We start from the raw sequence: 21,874 nt of genomic DNA on the forward strand, positions 1-21,874 counted from the left end.
GAAGACTGACTCCTTATTACTTCTGAATAAAAAACTTAAAGGAGGCTTTTCAGGTCACTGTGTCTGACCTCCAAAAAGAAAAAAAAAAGTGCTCATTCTGTATTTCCATCTGTATTTTCCAGAAGGAATCCTACAGTTATGATAGGAAGTTTCACCATTTCCCCAGTGATAGCACTGAACATTATACACAGTTAATTTTTTTTTTTTTTTTTTTTTTTTTTTTGGTGCAAGATAAATGTGTTAGAAGATCTTTTAAAAAAGATAAGGAGCTTTTGTAGTCCATCTTGAAAGCAAGAGATGCTTGGGCAAAGCAGCAATTGAAAGGCCTTTTGCAGTGTTTGAGGTTCCCATATAGATCAGCAAAGTTACAGGTGAGGGAGAGAGTTCGACGAAAGCCCGGAAAATCTTCCTACCTCCCCTGCCCACCATCCCCTAACTTCCTCTGTGCCTCTGTAGCTGGAACATTGCAACAGAAAAAAAAAAAAAAAAAAAAAAAAGAAAACTTCAGAAACACAGGCAAGGAAAGCAGTGACGTAAAAATAAATCGCGCGAGGCCAAACATGGTGCCTATTTTTAAAACAATCTTTGTGCAAGTAACGAACGGAACACGCGCGCGCACGCACACACGTAGTACAAGAATAAACAAACTCTTCTAGTTCACGTCCACAAACCGCGTTGGCAAGTGTTAGTGCAAATGTCTGCTGACCTGCAGCGTTCAGTCCGTAAACTTTGGATATCCTAGACGCTCCATCAGTGTCCAGCAGATGTTCTCAATCAGTCTAATTTCATCTCTAGGCAAGTTTTGTTTCCAAACATTGGTGTTAGTTGGTGATATTTCCCCTTCATAGGGAAGATAGAAAAGGTTTGTGGAGGTGGCAAACAATATTTGGTTTAAACTAGCAGGAGACAAAGGTATTCCAAGAAAGGCAAAAATCCTTTCTGTGGTTTTCTGAGGAAAATGTACAATATCTTCAAACTTGATCAGCTGGTAGCTGGCGGGCAGCAAATCCGTATTTATTCTGAGTGCTGCTGCTGTGTTTGCGAGCCACAAATGAGACAACAGGGAGACTGCATTTGACTGGGATTTTGATAATTCTTTCCTCAATGACTCGTATTCGAGAGCGTAGCCTGAATTCAAGTTACATTTGCCTTTACCTCTCTCTATCTTAAACAGTTTAGCTAAGTGCTCTGGTACATTCTTCAAAGAGTAGAGACTGGGTTTGCTGCTGTACAACATTGAATAGATCCATGCCCGAGGGTCCCTCACTATGTACAATGCCCTCATAGAAGCTCCTAAGACTTCTTGAAAAAAATGGAGCTTTAAGGTCCAGCTCCCGCTGCTTAAGCTGAGCACAGGACGTGCACTTGGGTAATAGACCAGGTGTCTCCTTAAAGCCCTAATATATTCAGCATCTCTATCAAAGGTGCCTTTCATTCTACTTCTTTGTTCGGGCAGAGACTCCCTCCTTTTCAGTTTTCTTTTTTTGTCCTTATTTGCTGTGAAGTATGGGGCCAGTTTACCCCGACTGGGTTCATGCAGATGGATGTTTTGCAAATGCAGTTTTGTGTCTTGAACTAAGGACTGCAACCAGCCGCGGAGTAAACGGAAACGCACACTGTGGATATCCGATGCCTTCCATTCACAGGCATCTACAAACGAGTCGATTTCAAATTCAGTTTCAGGAATATCAATGTAGGTTGTAGGAACTCTGATGTAGAGAAAATCACTACTGTTGAAAAAAAGTTGTTTGAGGATTTCAGCTCCTGAACCAGGAAGTGAGGTAACGACAACACTGGGAAGGTCAGTGTGGGGCCCTTCTGAAGACAAAGGCTTCGGGCTGGCCTCGGCCTCCGTCCTTGCCCATTTTGCACAGATGGGCTGCGTGCAGGTGCTCCACACATCCAGCAGCTCAATAAACCACAAGGCAACAACAAGGACTAGGATCCACCGCATTAGCTTTCTAAAAGAAAGGTAAAACCGCCACTGAAAGGTTAAAATCACCAAGCTAATGCACAAAATCAACCCAACTGCTATATTAAATTTAAATCCAAAGGGGAAAATAACCCTATCTTGTTTTATGGGCTTTGCTATCGCTTGGGTGCCCAAACCAAATCGGGTTATTTGGCCCTGATCAGCCACATTGGCAAAGCCACCAAAACCCAGGTAATCAAATCTTGTCTTCAGGTTATGGTAGTCGGTTACAATGGACACAACATGTTCGGTATTATTGACATTGAGAGAGATCTGAAGTCCAGAATTGGAATTATCAACAAATCTGCAGCTGGAAACATTGACATATGGCCCATAAAAGACATATGCGATTCTTGTGATTGTGGATTCCATCTGAAACGTAACATTAACAAATTGAGTCCACCGTTTCTTAAATTCAGCAGCTTGTTCTGCTTCTTGTATACTAGCAATGGGACTATTGCCATGATGATCAAACCAGAACATTCTGTAGTGTGCATCCCATACATCCATCATGGCGCCATTATACCTGTTCATAAACCTATAGGGGATGTACTTAAAATCAATGTCCAGATTATGAAAGAAGGCACTGACAGAGTTTATTGGGGAACCGTCCTGCCTCTCAACGTGATCAACGACGAGCAACGTTTGAGAATTTAAGAGAAGCAGAGCACGATACACGCTCTTCAGCTTCATTGCTGAAGAGTAAGCAGACACTGCTTCCCCACTCACAAATATCATTTCTCCATGTTGGGAGGCAGTAATGATTTCCCCCGCTGCGTCACCAACCTCCTCACCGGTCCACCTGAGCCACTGGCCACACTCTCCCAGCTGACCCTCCCAGGGCTGGTTACACTGGCTCGTAGGTGATGGAGCGAATACCAGCACATTGTTGAGGTGGCTCAGCTTGGGTCCGTAGAGAGCTTCCGAAACAAACACTTGTCCATTTGGGGCAAAAGTGAATGAGTTCTGATCTGGATGTTCATGCCCTGGGTTAAAGCTTCTCCACCCGTCAATCCAGGAGTATGGCTGAAAGTGAACTATGTCGTACACGGCTCGGCCCCCCAGCTTCCCGGACTTAAAGGACACAAAGGTATTGGCCTGTGTGTTTGGCAAGCCAGCCCCATAAGTGACAACACCCCAGTTAGGGAACGTGTGCATTTTCGCAGTACCATACTCAGCAGGAGGCTGTGGGGTGAGCTGGGGATCATACCAGATGTATTCGGTGTGAAGAGTACTCCACCTCTGGGCAGTGGAGGGGACCATTGGTCCATCTTTAGGTCGGTGCCTTCTAATTTGCTGAGCTAACCAATTTCCAGCTCCATTCTTTAAGATAAACTTATCCAAAAAAACTAACTGGCTCTCTGGACCATAAAACCAATTATAATTGGAATCTGCAATACCCACAGTTCTTTGGAAGCCTGGTAAGAGGGTGGCATAATAGAACCAAAAGTGCATTTTCAACCAGTTATTATCCAAGTTGTTGATACTGAAATGGCGCTGGGCTAGAAAAACGTACTGTGTGACTGATTTAGCCGTGTAGCTTCCATAGGCCACACCTTCATCCAAAGACCCGTCGACAATATGATTCAAAAGGAACATCGTCTTTTCCATCACATCTACGACGACCTGTTTCCATATGTTTGCTTTAGATCCTTTCTCTACCCCGGTCACCAAAGCCCCGGTGAGTAATGCTATCATATTAGTAGCTTGGTGATTATGGAGAAGTTGTTTGCCCCACGAACGGACCTTGGAATACTCATACATCTCCTCGGTAACAGCCCCTATTTTTTCCAGGTATTTTTGTCTTCGATGGTCATCCAATAAGCTATATAAAAAGTCAAAGGCAGTGGCAAAACCCGTTAAGGAATGGCCGACAGGCACCTCATCCCCTGGTGCATTCTCCACTAGCCAGTCTTTGTAGCCAACCATTCTGTCCATGTATTCCAAGGCAAACTCAAAGGCAACTTTGTCTTCTGGGCACAACAAACAGTACAATGCTAAAGGAGGCAGATTGTTACCGTAAATTTCATTCCACTTGGCAGCAAAATCGGCATGCTTGGGTGGAGGTAGGTAGTATGTGGGGTTGGACAGCATAACTGTTACTGCACTTCTGATAGCTCTAAACAGATGCAAATGGCTTGTACGAGACTTCTGTCTCATGGCCTGGATTTCTCCAGCATCGAAATACAAACTTGGATGAAGCATACTTTTCTTCAGCTTTTGATTGGGCTTGAAATCTTGTACTTTCTGTGTCTTAAACTGATCTACATCATCTGCGAAAACTGCCCAGTCAGAGTAATTGCTCACAGATTCCTCAAAAGTAGAGAAAGCAAACATCACTAATGCTAAAAACAAGACATGTCCTGTAAACATCAACGCCATGATCCATCGGGGAGCTCCCTTCCTTAGGCATACAGGTCACACACAGTGCTCAATGTGTTTCCCATCTGCTCAGTATAAAACATACATTTAAGGCCCCGAAAAAACAAAGACTGTAAATCATATATGCTGTGAGATCCAGCTGACATTCGGTTCATTCAAAGCAAGCAGGGTTGCCAAGAAGAGAAAACGTACACTATCTGTCTGCCTGGCAGAGCTCGGCTTCCAATACAACTTCAAGGAATGTTACAACCTCTAATGTTTCCATATCGCACACCAAGCAGTGGTATAGTCAAACATACCATGAATTCAGGATTTACTTCCTTTCCGTAAATCTAACATGAGGAGTCAAAACACAGATTGTAGGGGGAAAAAAAAAAAGAATAATCACTCTGAAATCCAAAGCAAGAAGTCGTTCCTAGGAGGGGAAACCAACACTAGCGATCACATCACCCACGTGTACGATGCGGGTGAGGGGTGTTTGCCCAAAGGAGTCGATGAACTGCTGAAATTCTTGGAGTCGACTTGGTTGTTATTCCCTTCTGCTTTTTACACTTTTGCTTTGAGATTTTTTTCTTCTTCCATTTTTGGGAAAAGAACATCCTCAACAAGTGTGCAAAGTCCCACTTGGCTTTGAAAAGCTCAAACTTTCTGCCCTCATTTCAAATCTGTCCTGTTCAGGCTTGCTCATCGCCTATTAGGACCCAGAGAAAGTATTCTCATATCTTCTTTTATCAGCTTCATCCGTACAATTATAAAAATCTAACCGCTTCAGCCACCTAGGTGCTTCTTTTCCAATCATGAAGTAACCACCAACTGGGAAAGAAAACTCCCCTTTCACCGAGAGTGACGGTTCTTTTCTGCTCCTTTTTCATGACACTCCTTTCTGGGGGAAAAACACAAAAAAATGCTCTGAGGCTACAGATAGGCTAGGAGTGGACATGAACTGATGATTTAAATGTTCTACAACCCCTTGACAGAAATTGTAGCAAAGCCATAAAATCTGTCCTTGAATACAATCTCAGCTCAAGTGATTCTTTTCTTTTTTTTCCCCCCCTTTACACTTTCAAATGCACGTATTAGGCTAACAATGAATGGTGGCAGGTGTCAAGCACCTACGGGATGTAACTTTCCTGCAGTATTTTAGCCGTGGCTTGCTGTACTCATTGAACACGTTTTAATTCAAGTGCAGTTAACACAAAGATGAGTCCCGCAATCATTCTTGTCCTTTGGGTCACAAGGGACTTTGTCCCTGGACAAAAAGCTAAAGTTGAAAGGACCTTTTTCGTTCCGGTTGAGGGGGCAGCTTTGACGGGATCAAAAGGTGCCTTTGTATGGGAAACTACCAAGATGACCACGTTTCTCCAAGGAGAAATCACATGCCCGTGAGTGGGAGCAAGAACGGCAGTCCTGCTTCAATCGCACCTGTAGCCTCGCCTTCCATCCTTACAAGAGGCCACCAGAGGGAGCTCGCACCCAGACTTAAGGTGCAGCTTCGCCTCTGCCCGGCTCGGCTTTGGAAGAACCGAAGCAAGTTTCAGTCTTGGACAAGTCTCCTCTCCGTAGGAAACATTAACGCTAGAGTTTCCTGAACCGCCCCGCCTGTTGCATATTTTTCATTCGCCTCCTACCAACGTGCCGCCCGCCCCCACCCTCCGCTCCCCACCCTCGACCTCTGGCTGTGGTTTGGGGATAAGCGACCCTTAAATGGCCAAGTCCGCTTACCTTTGGCAGATGTGGACGGGGTCTCCCGGCAGCGCTGGGCCCCAACGAGGAGGTGGAGAGTTCGAGAAAACTGCTCCGCACAGGGGGCCCGGCCGCGCCGTCCCCCCGCAGGGCTCCCCGCGCCCCGGGCACGGGGCCCCCCGCGCTCCAACAGGCTGCGGCCCCGCGCTGGTCCCCCGCCCAGCGCCGCGAGGACACGCCCGCCCTCGGGGAACGCCGGACGCCCCGGGCAGCCCCGCACCGCGGAAGGCAGATCCACGCACGACGGGCACTCTCGCGGACCCCGAGTTCAGCGGAGCGCCGGCGTCCCCAGGCCGCGATGCAGCCGCGGCCGCCGTTCCTCCGTGCCAGCTCCGGCCGCGCGGCCCGGGGAAGGCGAGAGACGGCGACGCGGGCCGGGGGCGGGGCGGAAGCGAGACGGGGGCGGGGTCGGGGCGGGGCCTCAGGCCCGGGGAGGGCGTGCGATGGGGAGGTGAGCGCTGGGCGGGGCGGGAGCGAGACGGAGGCGGGGCCGGAGGAGGGGCCTCGGGACCGGGGCGGGTGAGGGACTGCGACGGGAGCCGGGGGCGGGGCGGGAACGGGACGGGGCGGGGCCTTAGAGCCAGTGGAGCCGTAGGGAGGAGATGGCGACCGAGTCTGCGGGGCGGGGGGCGTGGCGGGACCAAGGCTGGGGCGGGGGCGGGGGCGGGGCCTGGGCGGAGCTGAACGCCCCATCCCCGGTACCCTTCGCCGAGTTGGTGGGTTCTCGGGGCGCGAGAATTCCCGGCTGCGGCGGGCAATCTGAGCCGAGGAGGGGGACATTTAGAAGTGCAAGTGTCTGAAGACCTCGCCGTGCTGACTGGGTCCTGCTGATATTTACCCTCTGGTTTTCGGGGGGAGGACTGCTGTAACCGGGCTGCGGGTGGGAGGGAGACAGGACTTTCTGGGCAGGATTACAAATGACCTAGGAGAAGCGGGACCGGCGGGACAACGCTGTAGGATGTCAGGAATTAGCCTTAGGAAGAGCAGTGACTGAGGAGGGAAGGAATGAGAGGCAGCCAGCCTGAGGTTGCTGTCATTTAGAAAAGCAAAATCAATACACCAGATTAATACGAGAATGACTTCGGGAGCACAGATGCTAAAGATCGGAGGAAAACAAAAAGGCTAATCGGTTTTATCGATTGAAATCATTTATCCGGCAGTATAAATATGAGACGGTGTGGGACAAACAAGTGGAACGAATCTCTTTCTCATTAAAGAAATGAAAACCGAAAATCAAGCAGAAGAGAGTGTGCCTCATTTCGTATGACACCTGTGTGCGATTCCAGGACGTCCTAGAGCTGCGAATTCTGTTGCACTTGACATACAGAATTTCTCACAGCTATCTGAGGTTACACCTGGGCCTGAGCCAACCCAGGGTCTGACCTAAACTGTACAAATAACGTAGTAATCATCGGAATCCAGTGAAGGACCAAGCCTCACAAATGAACAAGCCCAACCCCCAGCTGGGGATTGATGATACCTTCACTTTCCTCCAACTCCATTCCATTTTGGTGAAACGGACAGACGTGTCCATTTAAAAATGTGTCCCTTGCTTAGATCACTTCTTGGTACAACTAAATGGTAGACCATTACTAGCAGAATAAATTTCAAAAATAATTTATCTTGAAGATGAAAGGTGCCTTTACCTCATCACTCTCCAATTTTGTCCTCTTGGGAACTCTACCCCACTCCAAAAGGCCAAATTTGCTTTGGCTTTAGCAACCCCCTAACTATGCTTACCTCATTCCTTTCTCCGTGGTGTCCTCCTGCCCAGCTAACCCCAGAGACCAGGTGACATTTTTCTGACTACTGGAGTTCTTTTATCATCCTTGTCTTAGCTCAGATGCTTAAATTCCTCTGTGAATGCCTCTTAGGTTTCCCTAGTTAGAATAAATTACTTCGGCACTCTATGATTTGTATCTATTTCCAGCCCTTAGATCATTTGTTTTGTGCCTAATATTTCACCGGACTCCTGTGCTGTATTCAAAGTTCTTCAGGTCATCAGCAGTCTCTCAATTCCTTCTGTGAGCACTGCATCTGTGCCTGAAATGAGTCGAACCTTTAAAAGCTGGGCTCCCATAGAGCATTGTCTTTGTCACTGAGGTTCATCCGGAAACAAGGATTCTCCTCTGAACTCTAAGAACAGAACTTCCTGCAAAGGTCGGGATGGTCCCCTATGTGACCCACAGTGGCTTCCAGCCTCATTTATGGGAGAGAGTAAGAGATGGGGGAAAGAGGATCCTGAATGCAGAGATCCCTGTAATTGGCCGTGAAAGGGAGCTTTGGAAACTGCCTGGGAGTTAGCGTTGCCAAATGCGATATAGTGCATAAAACTGCAGACCATTTCCTAGGGCAAAATGTGTGGATGGGGTTCTTTCATTCTGCGGATCCAAATTCCCCCCGTGATGCTAGGGCACAGTGACTCATGGCGAATCATCATTATGAGCTCTAAAATCTGCCAGGCAAACGTTCTAACGTTCTAACTTCCATCCGGTGTTTTTTTCAGGTTTATCCACCTTAATACGATCATTTTCATTTTACAGAAGAAAGCATTCAGGTACAGTGTGGTCTTTGGTCCCCCCCCCCCACCCACGCATCTGCAGTGAAGCAGGATGCACCTAACTTCTCAGTATTTTCCGACGAACTTTCAGGCTAATTCGCTTTGAACAGGCATCATCCCCCATGTTGTGCGTGCTTTGCAATAAATAAGAGCTACTGCGAAACAATTCAAATCGTTGGCAGAAAAGGTGGTAGGTAAGTGGCACTATGAAAAATAAATAGAGTCTTATTTCCTGGGAACTAAAAATGGATAACTATTGCTGCTTCTTCCACATGTGGAGAAGTTACAAAGTTAGTTAATTATAAATAATGCATTCAACCATACAAGGGATGAGCTGTATGTCATGTTATTGCACATTAAAAACTTTTATGAGTGTGGCAAGAGACACATATGCCAACAGCTGTTAAATTCAGAATCCTAGAGCCGTATCTTATTTTAATATAAGTGGAGAACAGTACAATCTATCGCTTGAATTTCCCCCTATATACAAGGTTCTTAAATCTACACCAGCTTTCGCTTGGGATTTCAAAGAATTTATGAAAATGTGTTTGCTTTATTTGAATATCTTCCAGCCCTATCCCCAGCCACCCTACTTACAGCAGAGATGATGCTTTCTGGACTAGATTCCCCAAGGCAGGAGCCTGCCTGCCCACTTACCCTCCTTCCTTCCTTCTTTTCCTTCTTTTCTTTTCTTTTCTTTCTTTTTTTTTTTTAATTCTCATCACCTAACCCAGAGCCCAGCACTTTATCTTGAGTGTGTGTTGAACGTCGAACATGAATTATCACCCTCATTTTATGGCAGAAGAGGAAAAAGTCATAAATGTCTAAGGTAGGCTGCTGAATGCTGAGCAGAATCAGAAACTCTTTTTCTCCAGCTGTGCTGAGAAGCTTGTTACCGCACAATCATAGTTGGAGCTTTGTCTTGGGGTGACTTAATTCAAATGAAAACTACAACTGGGAAGTTGGCCAACATTTTAAGGAGAATTTCTGCAAGAATTTCATGTCTTAAGATAGGTAAATTCCAAGTTCTGAGCCTTAGAACATAAGGTAAATACTGCATCGCCTTACAGATAGATAAAACGCAAGCCATAAAACAAGCCAAGACACTACATGAAGTTCCTCGGCTGAAATCTTATTTGTTCATCATCTATTATTCTGGTGGACTCTTAATAATTGGGGCAAAGATACGTAAGAACTAATTGCTGTGCGTTCAGCAACTGACCACACCCAGATCCCCAGTGTATGGGCTTGTGCAGAGAGCAGACTTTTGAATCTGGGGGTGACTTTGTTGATTTTCTTTAGCATAACCCTTCCTTGAGATGGTTTTGGCTGTGAGAGCTCAGATGCAGATTTCCTGAACCACTTACCAAGGCCAGATGTATATTATATTGATCCATGAACACTGTGAGAACGAGCGTTTTCCCCAGAGTTTGGGGAGATAGCAGCTGCGATTGTGCAGAAACAGACACCAAACTTAAGCTGCAAATTTTATTGCACAATTGGCCAGCGGTAATAGGCCGCACCAATAATAAAGACAAAACCACAGATTTAAAGCAGGCAGTAGAATCTAGAAATAATCTTTCTGCAATCGCTTTGAATACAAAACGTCTCAAAATGACAGGGAATTTGCCTGCAGAGTTGCTAATGAAGATGTGGCTGAGTGTGCCCTGAGTTTGTTTATCCGGCTGTACAAGGGTCTGCATGACAGTAACTGGATTTATAAAAATTTAAAAATACCACAGCCAAATTCTGAGGAAAGAAGTTTCCCCATAAGTCCACTAAAACCCCGTATTCAGAAATGGGAAGCTTCCTTGCTACTGCATCTGCGAACATGCACTTTCGCTTTCACTGTGAAAAGAAAAATTTTAAGCAAGGTGAAACTTACAAGGGGAGCCCACAATGGGGCTATTCCTCTCTCCCTGCGTCCCCTGCCGCCGGACCCCCACCCTCTTCACCTCCCCCACCCCCCCACCCGTCCGCACCCCGGTCTCATACTGGTGGTTCTCACTGGGGCTAATTTGGCAACGTCTGGAGAAATTTTTGATGTCCCAGCTGGGGGATGTGGGACTGCTGGCATCCAGAGCGTAGAGGCCAGGGATGCTGTTAGACATCCTACAATGCACAGAACACCCCTGCACCTAACCCCGAAGCGTTAGCCAGCCCGGAATGTCGATACTGCTGAACTTGAGGAAGCTCGTCCTGGCCTACTGACTCTAAAAGGTATGTGCGTGTTTGTGGTGGTTGTTCAAATCGAGTCTTGAAGTATCCCCTGGACTTTCTATCACCTTTTGGCAGTGGATCCAAAGCCAGCTGTTACCCAGTTGGTTCACACATGCCTTTCTGTTTACCAGATACGCGTCTGTTTCTCTTTGTTTGACCAAAAACACCCTAAGCCCAGCTACCTCACCTCGAATAAAAGCCTGGGCAGATTTCCAGGCACAACTGGCAATTAGTCAGTTGCTACTAAACAATAAGGGGAAGATGTGACTTTACGGTTATGAGAAATGCTCTTCTGATGAAAAATCCCACACACAGGCATACGTACACACGTATGTGCATACCCCAGGCACCTTTATTATTATCTGAACTTTGTCCTCTAAGATAGTGAATTCTTGAACCTCCCAAGATCGGAAAGACCAGGGTGTTGTTTAAAATGCCAGTCTTTCGGGGGCGCCTGGGTGGCTCAGTCGGTTAAGCGTCCGACTTCGGCTCAGGTCATGATCTCACGGTCTATGAGTTCGAGCCCCACATCGGGCTCTGTGCTAACAGCTCAGAGCCTGGAGCCTGCTTCGGATTCTGTGCCCCCCTCTCTCTCTGACCCTCCACCGTTCATGCTCTGTCTCAAAAATAAATAAACATTAAAAAAAATTTTTTTAAATAAAATGCCAATCTTTCAAATCTGTCCCAGCCTATGGGTTAAAAATCTCTGGGTGTGTGACCCTGTGATCTGCACTTTTCAAATGCTCCCGAGGCGCGCCCCAAATCTGAGTCACTGTTCTGAGACGAGGCTTCTCCTTCTTTTCCTCTCCACCCACCTGGGGGCCATGTCTCTGAGGCTTTAGTTGGGTTGTGATGGCCACATCCCCAGGCTGACAGAAGCACAGGGCCTAACTAGGGGTAGGAGTTGGTGTTGCGTAACAGCCCGGAGACATGTGGGGAGCTGTTCTGCACCTAGCTTGATTTTTTAACTTGCTAATTGTTTGTTCACTCCCTAGAGTGTGAGGTAAATAAAATGTAGAAGATGGAGAAGAGAGAAAAAAATTAAGACAACCTGGGAAGAGTGAAACTCATGTTGCCCCTTTTGGGGGCACACTGATTAAATGAAAGGTAGCAGAGAAGTTTGTCCTGGGTCCTTGGGTGGCCAACTTGCAATTCTTTACAAATTCCCCAGAAAAGAGTGAGAGTTTAGCTGTGGGCAGAAGACAGTCTGTTCTTCTGTAATGTCATCCAGTAACCTTCCCTCCTAGCTGTCACCTTGTCAGATCCAGCCCCCATATTCCCCAGTAGGCGTTCTCACTGGGAAGCCACTAGAAAGGACATTTCCACGCTCCACCCATCCAAGGCCAGGAGAGTCCTCTCTTCGCTTTTGAGCCTTTGCTTCATTCTTCAACTTTTGAAGATCAGCTTTACCAGGTCTGTCATGGGGATTGGACTAAATGCGGCCACCCTTTAGCACCAGATTATATTGCCTTGATTCCGCCATCAGGCAGAAAGAAATCATCCGTTTTGAAATCCAAGTTCAACGTCTCCGGGAAGAAAGGCTGATTGCACGGCATGGTTATGGTTATTGTGGGTTTGGGGTATCAATCATCATCAGAGAACAGAGTTGGCTCATATCTGAGAAGTAGCTACAGTAGAACGGTATATCGGAGGGCCATGCTTTCCCCGAGAGGCATAAGGAATGCAGTGGGTTTAATGGTGGGTAAGAAAGGTGCTAGAAGTTAAGGTGGGGGTGGGAATAGCAGAAGGTAGGGTAGGAGGTTGGCATATACGCTCTTCAAAAATGTCCACACGCTGCATAATGCAGGCTGACTCCTCTTTCTTAGCCCTCTTTGAAAATTATTTCTTTGGTAGGATTTATTAAATTTGTCTGGTCATAAAAATCACCTAGGAATGCTCCCTAAAAATACACAATGTGAAATCCCACCTTCGAATTACAGTGGGGAAGGGGGATGCAAGGGATTCATATTTTTAAATGTCATTTTGATCATGCAAAACGGGCAAATTACCCTTAGAGAGATAACCTTTTTAAAATATTGCCAGCCACTCATAATAGAGCATAAATTGGTTTCAGAGCCAGACAGCAGTTTGACTGAGGATAAAAGGCAAATGGGAGTGAAGTTAGAGAGCCGCGTTGTCCTCGGTAGCCAGTCACCCCCTGTGTTACTTACATTAAAATTCATTAAGGCTAAATAAAACGAAAAATTTGGTTTCTTAATTGCCCTGTCCGACATTCAGCAACACTTGTGATTAGTGGCTGTAATGCTGGATAGCACAGATTAGAGCACTCCCTTTGCAGCAGAAAGTTCTATTGGACAACACTACAGAGAAAGGAGCGAGGAGGGAGAATGATATTATAGTATTTACGGCAGAAGTCCCCAGCCATACTCCTATGCGGAGTGGATACGTGCTTATCATAACAGGGAAGATGATGTTGACGTGCTGATGTTGACGAGAACAATGGCACTTCTTGAGGGTGTATTGTATCACCCTCTAAACAACCTAAACACTGACGATGGTACCACAGGGTCTCGCTGGGTAATGTACGTGGGTACAGATAGCAAGTTGATTGCTGTTGTGTAATTTGGGGCCCCATATAGCCAGATAGTCTGATTTTTGCAAAGAAAGCCAGAAATCTGGGTTATGACATGAAATAAAGTGATTTTTTAATGGCTTCATTTTTTTTTTTTTTTTTTTTTGGAAAACACCGCAAAGGCCAAATAAAATACGACTGCAAGATGAATTCAGATCATAAAATGGAAGGTTTTGACTTTTGATTTAGAAGCTGGACGCACTGAAAATTAATTTCCTGATTTTTATCTTTGTTAGACCAATTCTATCCCAGGAATTCCACTTTCATTTTAATACTGGAGAGAAAAGTGCCGTTCTTTCTATTAAATTATCTACTATTACAACCTCTCTCGGTCTGGAACAAAGATTGAGATGTATTCAAATAAGAATACTTATATCTGCAGAAATGCGTGATACTTCTTTCTTCACCTATTCAATAAACATTCACTAAGTGCTCCAAAATGTACCATGCCAGGAACTCATTGGGAAACCTCTATGGGAAAAAAAAAAAAAAAAAAAAAAAAAAAAATTACCAGCCAAATGGAGTTTATCTAATCTTATGGACAGAAAAGGCATAATGAAAAGGCATCGTACTTATGAATTATTGCTTCAGTTGTTTTCTGTATTTGGAGCATTACTTCATAAGGTTTAAATATCTTTGAAGGATACTCCATATCTCACTGCCTGTTATTTTCGAAAGCACATTTGCACTGATGAGGATGGAAGGATTAGGAGTGACTCGGGAACTGAGAAAATGGATAAAAATCTAAACGTCGTGAGAAATCTCTAGGATGTTTGCATTTTTTTCAGAGCTGCACCCCTTCTGTTAGAATACCTGGAGTCCAGCCAGGCACCAGGCAAGCTGGCTGACTACTGCAGAAAGGAATTCTGGATCCTCTCTTGCTGACCTGTTTCCAGACTTTCCAGCACAGCTAGCCAGAGATTTCCTATAGACAATGAGGGAATTCAAAAACCACGAATCTGGCAGCTCAGCTATTTATCTGGGGACCTCTGGGGATGAGACCGAGCCGTTTTCCGGCAGCTGGCCGCAACACAGACCACTGAGAAGGCTCAGGAGGAAAGAACAGGGCCAGGCCGTGGACCCAGGCCTCACCCTGGGCCAGACCTTTTTATCAGAGGATTCGGTCAAACCCAAAAAAGCAAGATAAAAATCATGTCTCTTATTAGTAATCATTTTAAACATAAAAAAAGAGAGAGAGAGAGAGAGAGAGAGAGAGAGAGAGATGGACAGAACAGTGTTTTCCTCTAAATCCTTGATGACAAGAAGCACCAAAGGCACTCGAAAATTCCCTGTGCTGGAAATGCAGATTCAGAGGCTGAGAGGAAATCAGAAATCCGGTGTTCCTCGTCCGTACAGCGAGTGATTATTATCACCGGAAAACTAGGGTAAAGAGTGATTCTCTCCCAGTCACAGCCTTCCTCCCAAACCAACTGGTGGCGTGTTAGCTAGCTTATTTACATGCCTCGACTTTTGAGCGATGTGGTCCTGGGTTGGAATCCACGCTCCAAGTCTCTGTTGTAAATTGTTGTGAGACGTTGGGCTGGTTATGTAACTTCTCTGACTATGGATGCCCTCACCTTTAAAAATGGGGTGGGAAATTTTCTAACTGCAAAGGACAGTTGGGAAGCTTAACTGAGAAGAAACAGGCAGCCCTTAGTACAGAGCTCTGGGGATGAGGCAGGGAAAGCTCTTTGTGGCTAAAAAGCAATCATACGTAATGCGTCTCATTTAATTCTTCTAATGCTCCTGTGAATGATGTACAGTTAACTCGCTTTTGTAGACAAGCATACCTAATTTCGTTACTCTTGGCTTTATTGTGCTTCACGAATACTGCATTTGGTGCAAACTTAAGGGTCACGACTTGGTGGAGAAAGTAACTTCGGATGTGGTGGAAACAGCAAGAGAATCCAGGGAGGAGCTTGCCGATGGGACCGAATTGCTGTGAGCTCAGGACGAAGCTTGGACAGATGAGGACGTTGCTTCTCATGGATGAACAAAAGTCGTTTCTTGGGATGGAATCGGCTCCGATTGTGTGAAGTTTGTTGAAATGGCAACAGAGGATTTAGAATATTCTAAAAACTTAGCTGATGAAGCAGAGCCAGGGTTTGAGAGGGTCGACCCCAATTGTCTAAGTCCTACTGGGGGTAAAATGCTCTCAGCATCGCAGGTGGCAGAGACATTTTCATAAAAGGGAGGGCCAGTCGATGGGGCAAAAGCCGCTGTCGTCTTATTTTAAGAAATTGCCACGGCCATCTCCAACTTCCGCCACCGCTACCCTGAGTCAGCAGCCGTGAGGGGCCAGACCCTCCATCAGTGAAAAGATTAGGACTCTCTGAAAGCACAGGTGATGTTTAGCATTTGGTAGTAATGCAGTATTTTTTACTTAAGGCATGCACGCAATTTTTTAAACACCATGCTTTGCACACTGGCTAGACTACAGTATCATGGAAGCTTATATGCACTGAGATACCAAACAAATTCACTTGATTCACTTTACCAAGATACTTGCTTTCTCGAGGTGGTCTGGACTCAAGCCCTCCGTATCTCTGAGGTAATGCCTGTATTAAAAAAATTGAGCGTCCGACTTCGGCTCAGGTCATGATTTCACAGTCCGTGAGTTCGAGCCCCACGTCGGGCTCTGTGCTGACCGCTCGGAGCCTGGAGCCTGCTTCGGATTCTGTGTCTCCCTCTCCCTCTGACCCTCCCCCGTTCATGCTCTGCCTCTCTCTGTCTCAAAAATAAATAAACGTTAAAAAAAAACATAAAATAAAATAAAATAAAATAAAAACTGAGGAAGAAAAATTCAGGATAGAAAATCATCGTATCTTAGGATAATGGGACAAAAATAGTACCCGGTTTCTGGCAACTTGCTTTCTGGATTTATCTAATTTTAAAGACTGAGGAGATTTTGAGGACACAGCTAATCCACTCCTCTCATTTTACAGGTAAAGCAGCCGAGGGCCTGCAAAGGAAAATAATCCGTTCAGTGTGAGAGGGAGACAGAGCAACCACAACCGGATCAGAATTCGGGCTTCTTCGTGCACGTCTGCAGCCTTGTCATTGCTTCGTTGACGATGTGATTTCTCTTTAAGGAAATCCTATGATACATATTTTAGATTTGTTCCTGTTGATATTAAATTAACTCTCCCCCCCAAAAAAAAACTATCCTAATATGCTTCTTAAAATAAAGCGGTATTTCAAGGAATTATGTGGTCCACATTTGTACCAAAATTCTTTCAGAAACCTTTTAAAAACCTAGATTTCTGTGTCCATTAGAGATTCTTTTTGAATCAGAATCTTGGTGGGGCGTGAGAATTTGCATTTTTATCAAGTTTCCCAATAAAGTTTGAGAACTAGCTGATTAAACTATAATGTCCTTGAGACCAGAAATTGTGTATTTTTTCTTTCTCCTTCTTCTTCTGCTTTTTTTTTTTTTTTTTTTTTGTATTCCCATCTGTTCCAGCCAGAATTTTAGGCAGGCACTTTTCACTCAGTTAACTCTTATTGAATTGCACTATGGTGAAATCAAATTATGGCAAAATGTTTTGATTATATAAAAATCTGTGAAGCACATGTATGGATGAATCATTTCCAAAGATATCATTTATAAAATTTTATCTGAATTAGAAGCATAATTCTCTTGCCAGATATATTTCTCTTTCTGGAGAACACATATGAGATAGAGAGAGATTGGGGAAAATTTGCCTTTAGGGAAATGGAATCCGGTTTAACAGAGACGGGGGTAAAGCCCAAATATCAGACCAATTTTGAAAAACGTTAGTTTGGATATTGTTATCCACTGCTGCCTAACAAATTATCCTAAAACTTGGCAGCTGAAAACAAACGATTCTTTTCTCAGACAATTTCTGAGGATTAATAACCAGGAACAGTTTGACGAGATGGTTCCAGCCAGGGTTTCTCAAAGGTGCAGTCACCATGGCTGTGTTTTAACTGCATTATGTTGCATGAGGCATGGTGGGGCCCAGCTCAGATCAAGAGAGAGGAACTGGAAAGGGTTTTGGATTTTTGTTACTCCCAGCTCCCTGGGGAGAACACAGTGTGCCGTGCAGGGCCACTCAGGGAAGGTGAGTCCCAGGGCTGAAGGAGAAAGAACTGAGGGTGAGGCCCTTCACTGTGCTTTTCAAGGGAAGGGATGAGTGAGGCAGGTTTAGCAAGTTTAAGATTGACCAGTTTGAGTTATTTCACTGGGTTGCGGGCATCGGGGCTGTCCCTGGTTTTCTGGTACCTGGCTCTGGTGTATTCAAGGTGGGTGTATAGTGTTCCAGTGAGTGAGATTTAGATAGGGGGGTAGTTGAGATGTAGACGTAATGGGCTGCTCGAGAAAGGGACAGATTGGCTTCTAGCCAGGACCCCAAAACTTGCTCAAGACAGCGTTTTTACAATGCTATTAGAAAATCATCGTATCTTAGGATACGATGGGGCTGGGGCTGATAGTCTTCTAAGGACTTGAAGGGGGCCAGAGGGGCCGCTTTTGGGTAGGCTCACTCACATGGCCATTGGCCATGTCAAGTTTCAGTCTCTAAAATGGCAAATGGCAGGAGGTCTCAGCTCCCCATTGCATGGACTTCTCCACAAGGGGGCTTGATTTTCTTAACAACATGGCAGCCAGGAGAAACGATTCAAGAATGAGAGAGGCAAGGAGTTATGCGTTTGATGAGTATTGCAATTCCTTTTTTTTTTTTTTTTCTTTTTTTGGGGATATAAAAGTCATGGTTGCAGAAAAGAAAAAAAGGTCATCTCCTTTTATAATTTTCTTATGCAATCATAAAGTAAACTCTAGAATAACACTATGGATGGTGATTATATAAAATCATTATGTAAAATGATTTTCCTAAGCATATCTTCATGTTTATTCATTCATTCAACAGGTCTTAATAGACCTCCTATTACGTGCCAGGCCCTGTGGTAAGCATTCGGTACATACGAGTTAACAAGAGTACCGGTACTCACGGAGTTTATGTTCTGGTTCAGGAGAAAAAGTTCCATTGAAAGATTAGGATTAATGTGTATCAAATTTAAAGTTAAATTACAATGAAAAATTTCCTGCTAAGGTGAAAGTGGACAAAAAATATAGAACAATCCTTACAGAAGTCTTTCTGGAGAAAATGGCAACTGGCCTTTGAGCCAGAATCTGAACAATGAGTTGTGAAAGCGATGAGGAAATCAGAACCCCCATAATTGGTTGAACTTTACATCATGTATTTTGATAGTTAAGTAATCTCAACGAACAAACACATCCTCAGTGGTTTACTGTCTCAGAAAAATAATATCACCCTTTTGAAGATCTCCGGCATTTTATTCCCTTGTCCCATTTACAACTTTGATAAATTTAAGATTTTAGGAGACAAACACGATGGCTTTTTCAGTATATTATCAGAATTTCTCACTTTTGCTTACTGAGCGTTATGGGGCGTGTGCTCCCCTGCTGGCCACAGAGAGAATGTGGGAAATCCTGTTAAGCTTACACGTTCCAGAAAGCCTGTCATTTCTATGGGCTCAGTGTACTAAGCACTGGCAGGCCGATCCCTGGACAGGGACTCATTTGTACCTTCCATCACTGCAACTCCGGGACAAAGTCTTTTTTAAAAAAAACACTGACTCTGTGGTGTGTTTCCACAGCAATGAATGGGGAAAAGGTTGTGTTTCTTGTGGATGAAATAGCAAGTGTGAATGCCTGTAGTAGGAAGGAAGCGGGCATATAAGAAAAACAAAAAGAATCATTTATCTGGATAGGAGAAAGCTTAGGACAATGTGATAGGAAGGAAGCGCGGAGATGTATAAAGCAGAAAAACCAAGTAGGATCTAATGCATAGGGTGATACTGGGGCGCCTGGGTGGCTCAGTTGGTTAAGTGTCTGACTTTGGCTCAGGTCATGATCTCAAGCTCCATGAGTTTGAACCCCGCGTCGGGCTCTGTGCTGACAGCTCAGAGCCTGGAACCTGCTTCGGATTCTGTGTCTCCTTCTCTCTGACCCTCCCCCCGTTCATGCTCTGTCTCTCTCTGTCTCAAAAATAAATAAACGTTAAAAAAAATTAATATATAGGGTGATACTCAATCCCATTTTGCCCAGGGCTATCCTGGTTTACACTAACTTCCTCAGCATAATTATGAATAGTGCTCGCTATCAATCTTGAAAGGCTCCTCACTGGGTGATACATTTTATGATCACACTATGTGTGTTAAAGATTTTGGTCTGTATCTGAATAATGATAGGAAGCCACTGAGATTTTTGAACATAGAGTAACATGAATATCAGATTTGTGTTTTGCACATATTTCTCTGACCATACCGAGTAGATTAAGTTAGCAAGGGGTCATAGAGTGAAGAGGGAGACAGTGAGTCTCTTGCTGTGGTTCAGGCTACCTATGGAAGCTCGAGCTAGACTAGTGGCAGTGAAGATGGACAGAAGACATGGGCTGTCACCTCTGCCTTGCAGTCCTTCTTGAAGCTCTGGTCAACTGGTCTTTTCTCTTTCTATGACCCATACACGACTTGCTCATTCTCTCCTAGACGGGGACCCCACTGCCAGTTTCAGGCATCTTCCTCCTTACCCTCAGCAGAAGTGACTCCCTTCTCCTTGAAAATTAAAACCAGTGCACCAGAACTCCATTGTTTAGCGAGAAGATCTGCAAGTCTCCTTAGAGCTATACGAAGCCTCTCTTCACAGATTATACCATGGGAGGTATCACTCCTTTTACTCAAAGCCAATAAATCCACTTCTGATTGGGATCCTGTAAATTAGCCTTTCTCCTGACACAGCACTTAATGTCTTGGTTTTGACACCTGTCACTCGCTGGTTACCCAATCCATTCTGGTTTCTTCTCTTGCCTTTTCCTGAAAGGGCTCCTTTCTGAGGACACCAATAATACTTATGTCACTAAATCCAACAGACCGTTTCCAGGCCACATCTTACTTGACCTCTCAGCAGCTTTTGTTGTTGTTCACTCTCTCTTCTTGGAATCATCACTTACACTGACATCTTTCCTCTTTTTCCCTTCTACCTCTTTAGCAGCTGTTATATGCTGATGTCCTTCAAGCTCCTGGACCACCCACTCTTCTTACTCTTTCCTTCCCACCCATACAATTGTGTACATGATTCTGTCTTTAAAAGAAATCCGTAGATTGTTTCTTTCCCACATTTATACAGCCAGGTCAAGGTAATCAAATGTTTTTTGTGCCTTGAACACAGCACAAGGAGACTATACAAGTATTTATGGCAACGCCACCGAATGATTCGTACATCATTAACTGAGCTGCATACGAAAGGAACTATGACTGTGATAAACTTCTATACTGATGATCTGGTGTGGATAAAAAAAAAATGGCCTTGGAGAAATAGCTATACACCCAAGCTGGAAGAAGAGGAAGTGTTTCCAGAAAACAATATTCTTTCCTTTTCTCTTCTCCTCCTCGTCCTCCACCACCTCTGCCTCTTTCTCCTCTTTCTTCTTTTTCTTTTTGGATTGACATTTTTTATTCATTCTAGCTAGGTTCATTGCTCAAGGTAGACGAGGGAACCAAACAAATAAAGCCCTTGTCCCCACGGAGGTTTATTGTACCTTCAAATGGTACAAGAAACACACATACAAATAAGCATACAATGTTATGTAGTAAGAAATGCTAAGAAGAAAATAAAGCCGATTAAGGAGAGGGGTAGCAGGAGCCCTGGAATGCTAATTTAGAGACCTCTCTAAGGGGTGATATTTGAGCAGAGACCAAAAGAAACTACAGAACAAAGCAAGAGAATTTCAGGCCAAGGGATCAGCGAGTGCACTGGCCCAGGGACAGAGGAATGCTGAGTGTCATGAGAGACAGCAAGGAAGCCTGTGCTGTGCTACACTGGGAAATGTGAGACATGGAGATCTGCAGACGTAGCCAAGCACTACCCAACATGGCTTGTGGTCCCTGGGAAGGACACGGGATTATATTCTTGGTGTGATGGGAAGCCATGAGGGTATTTGGAGCAGAAATGGAAAAGACCTGAACTGTGTTTCCAAAGAATTTCTCTGACAGAGAATAAGCTATGGTGAAACAAGATCGACACCAGGAAAACCACAGCAGGATATAGAAGTTAGTACCTTTGCTGTGATGGAAAGGTCCCAAGCATGACGATAGGTAGAGATCAGAAGGGGATTTCACTGGAATGTGGCGTGCAAGGAGCAGAGAGACCATGGAAGTTTCACTCACGTGGTTGTGTGCAGGGATTGGGCTTGACTATTCCACAGATGAGAGGTCCTTGAAGACAAGAGGAAGGAAAGAATGCAATAGAACTGAATAGCACGATTTCACAGGGAAAGGTGTTTTTCAAGAACAGGAGGTATAATCATAGAACCAATGATAGATTTTATGTGAAATTGTGCCAAGAGATCAGAGGCATACTCAG

At 44.8% G+C, this 21,874-nt stretch overlaps 1 protein-coding gene and 1 long non-coding RNA gene across 2 annotated transcripts; one reads left to right on the forward strand and one right to left on the reverse strand.

Moving 5' to 3' along the window:
- Positions 1-218: 218 nt before the first annotated feature.
- Positions 219-6,169, reverse strand: DSEL (dermatan sulfate epimerase like). The gene is made up of 2 exons (XM_007084749.3): positions 6,077-6,169; positions 219-5,237 (listed from the first exon to the last, which is right to left on the reverse strand). Exon 2 carries the CDS (start codon positions 4,352-4,354, stop codon positions 716-718), a length of 3,639 nt encoding a protein of 1,212 aa, XP_007084811.2. The 5' UTR covers positions 4,355-5,237; positions 6,077-6,169; the 3' UTR covers positions 219-715.
- A 4,508-nt stretch (positions 6,170-10,677) lies between these two features.
- Positions 10,678-16,618, forward strand: LOC122232802. The gene is made up of 2 exons (XR_006210213.1): positions 10,678-10,877; positions 16,416-16,618. It is a non-coding gene; the product is annotated as an uncharacterized LOC122232802 (long non-coding RNA).
- Positions 16,619-21,874: the final 5,256 nt, after the last annotated feature.

Source organism: Panthera tigris, chromosome D3 (assembly GCF_018350195.1).
Source record: "Panthera tigris isolate Pti1 chromosome D3, P.tigris_Pti1_mat1.1, whole genome shotgun sequence".
In the NCBI taxonomy this organism is placed as follows: domain Eukaryota; kingdom Metazoa; phylum Chordata; class Mammalia; order Carnivora; family Felidae; genus Panthera; species Panthera tigris.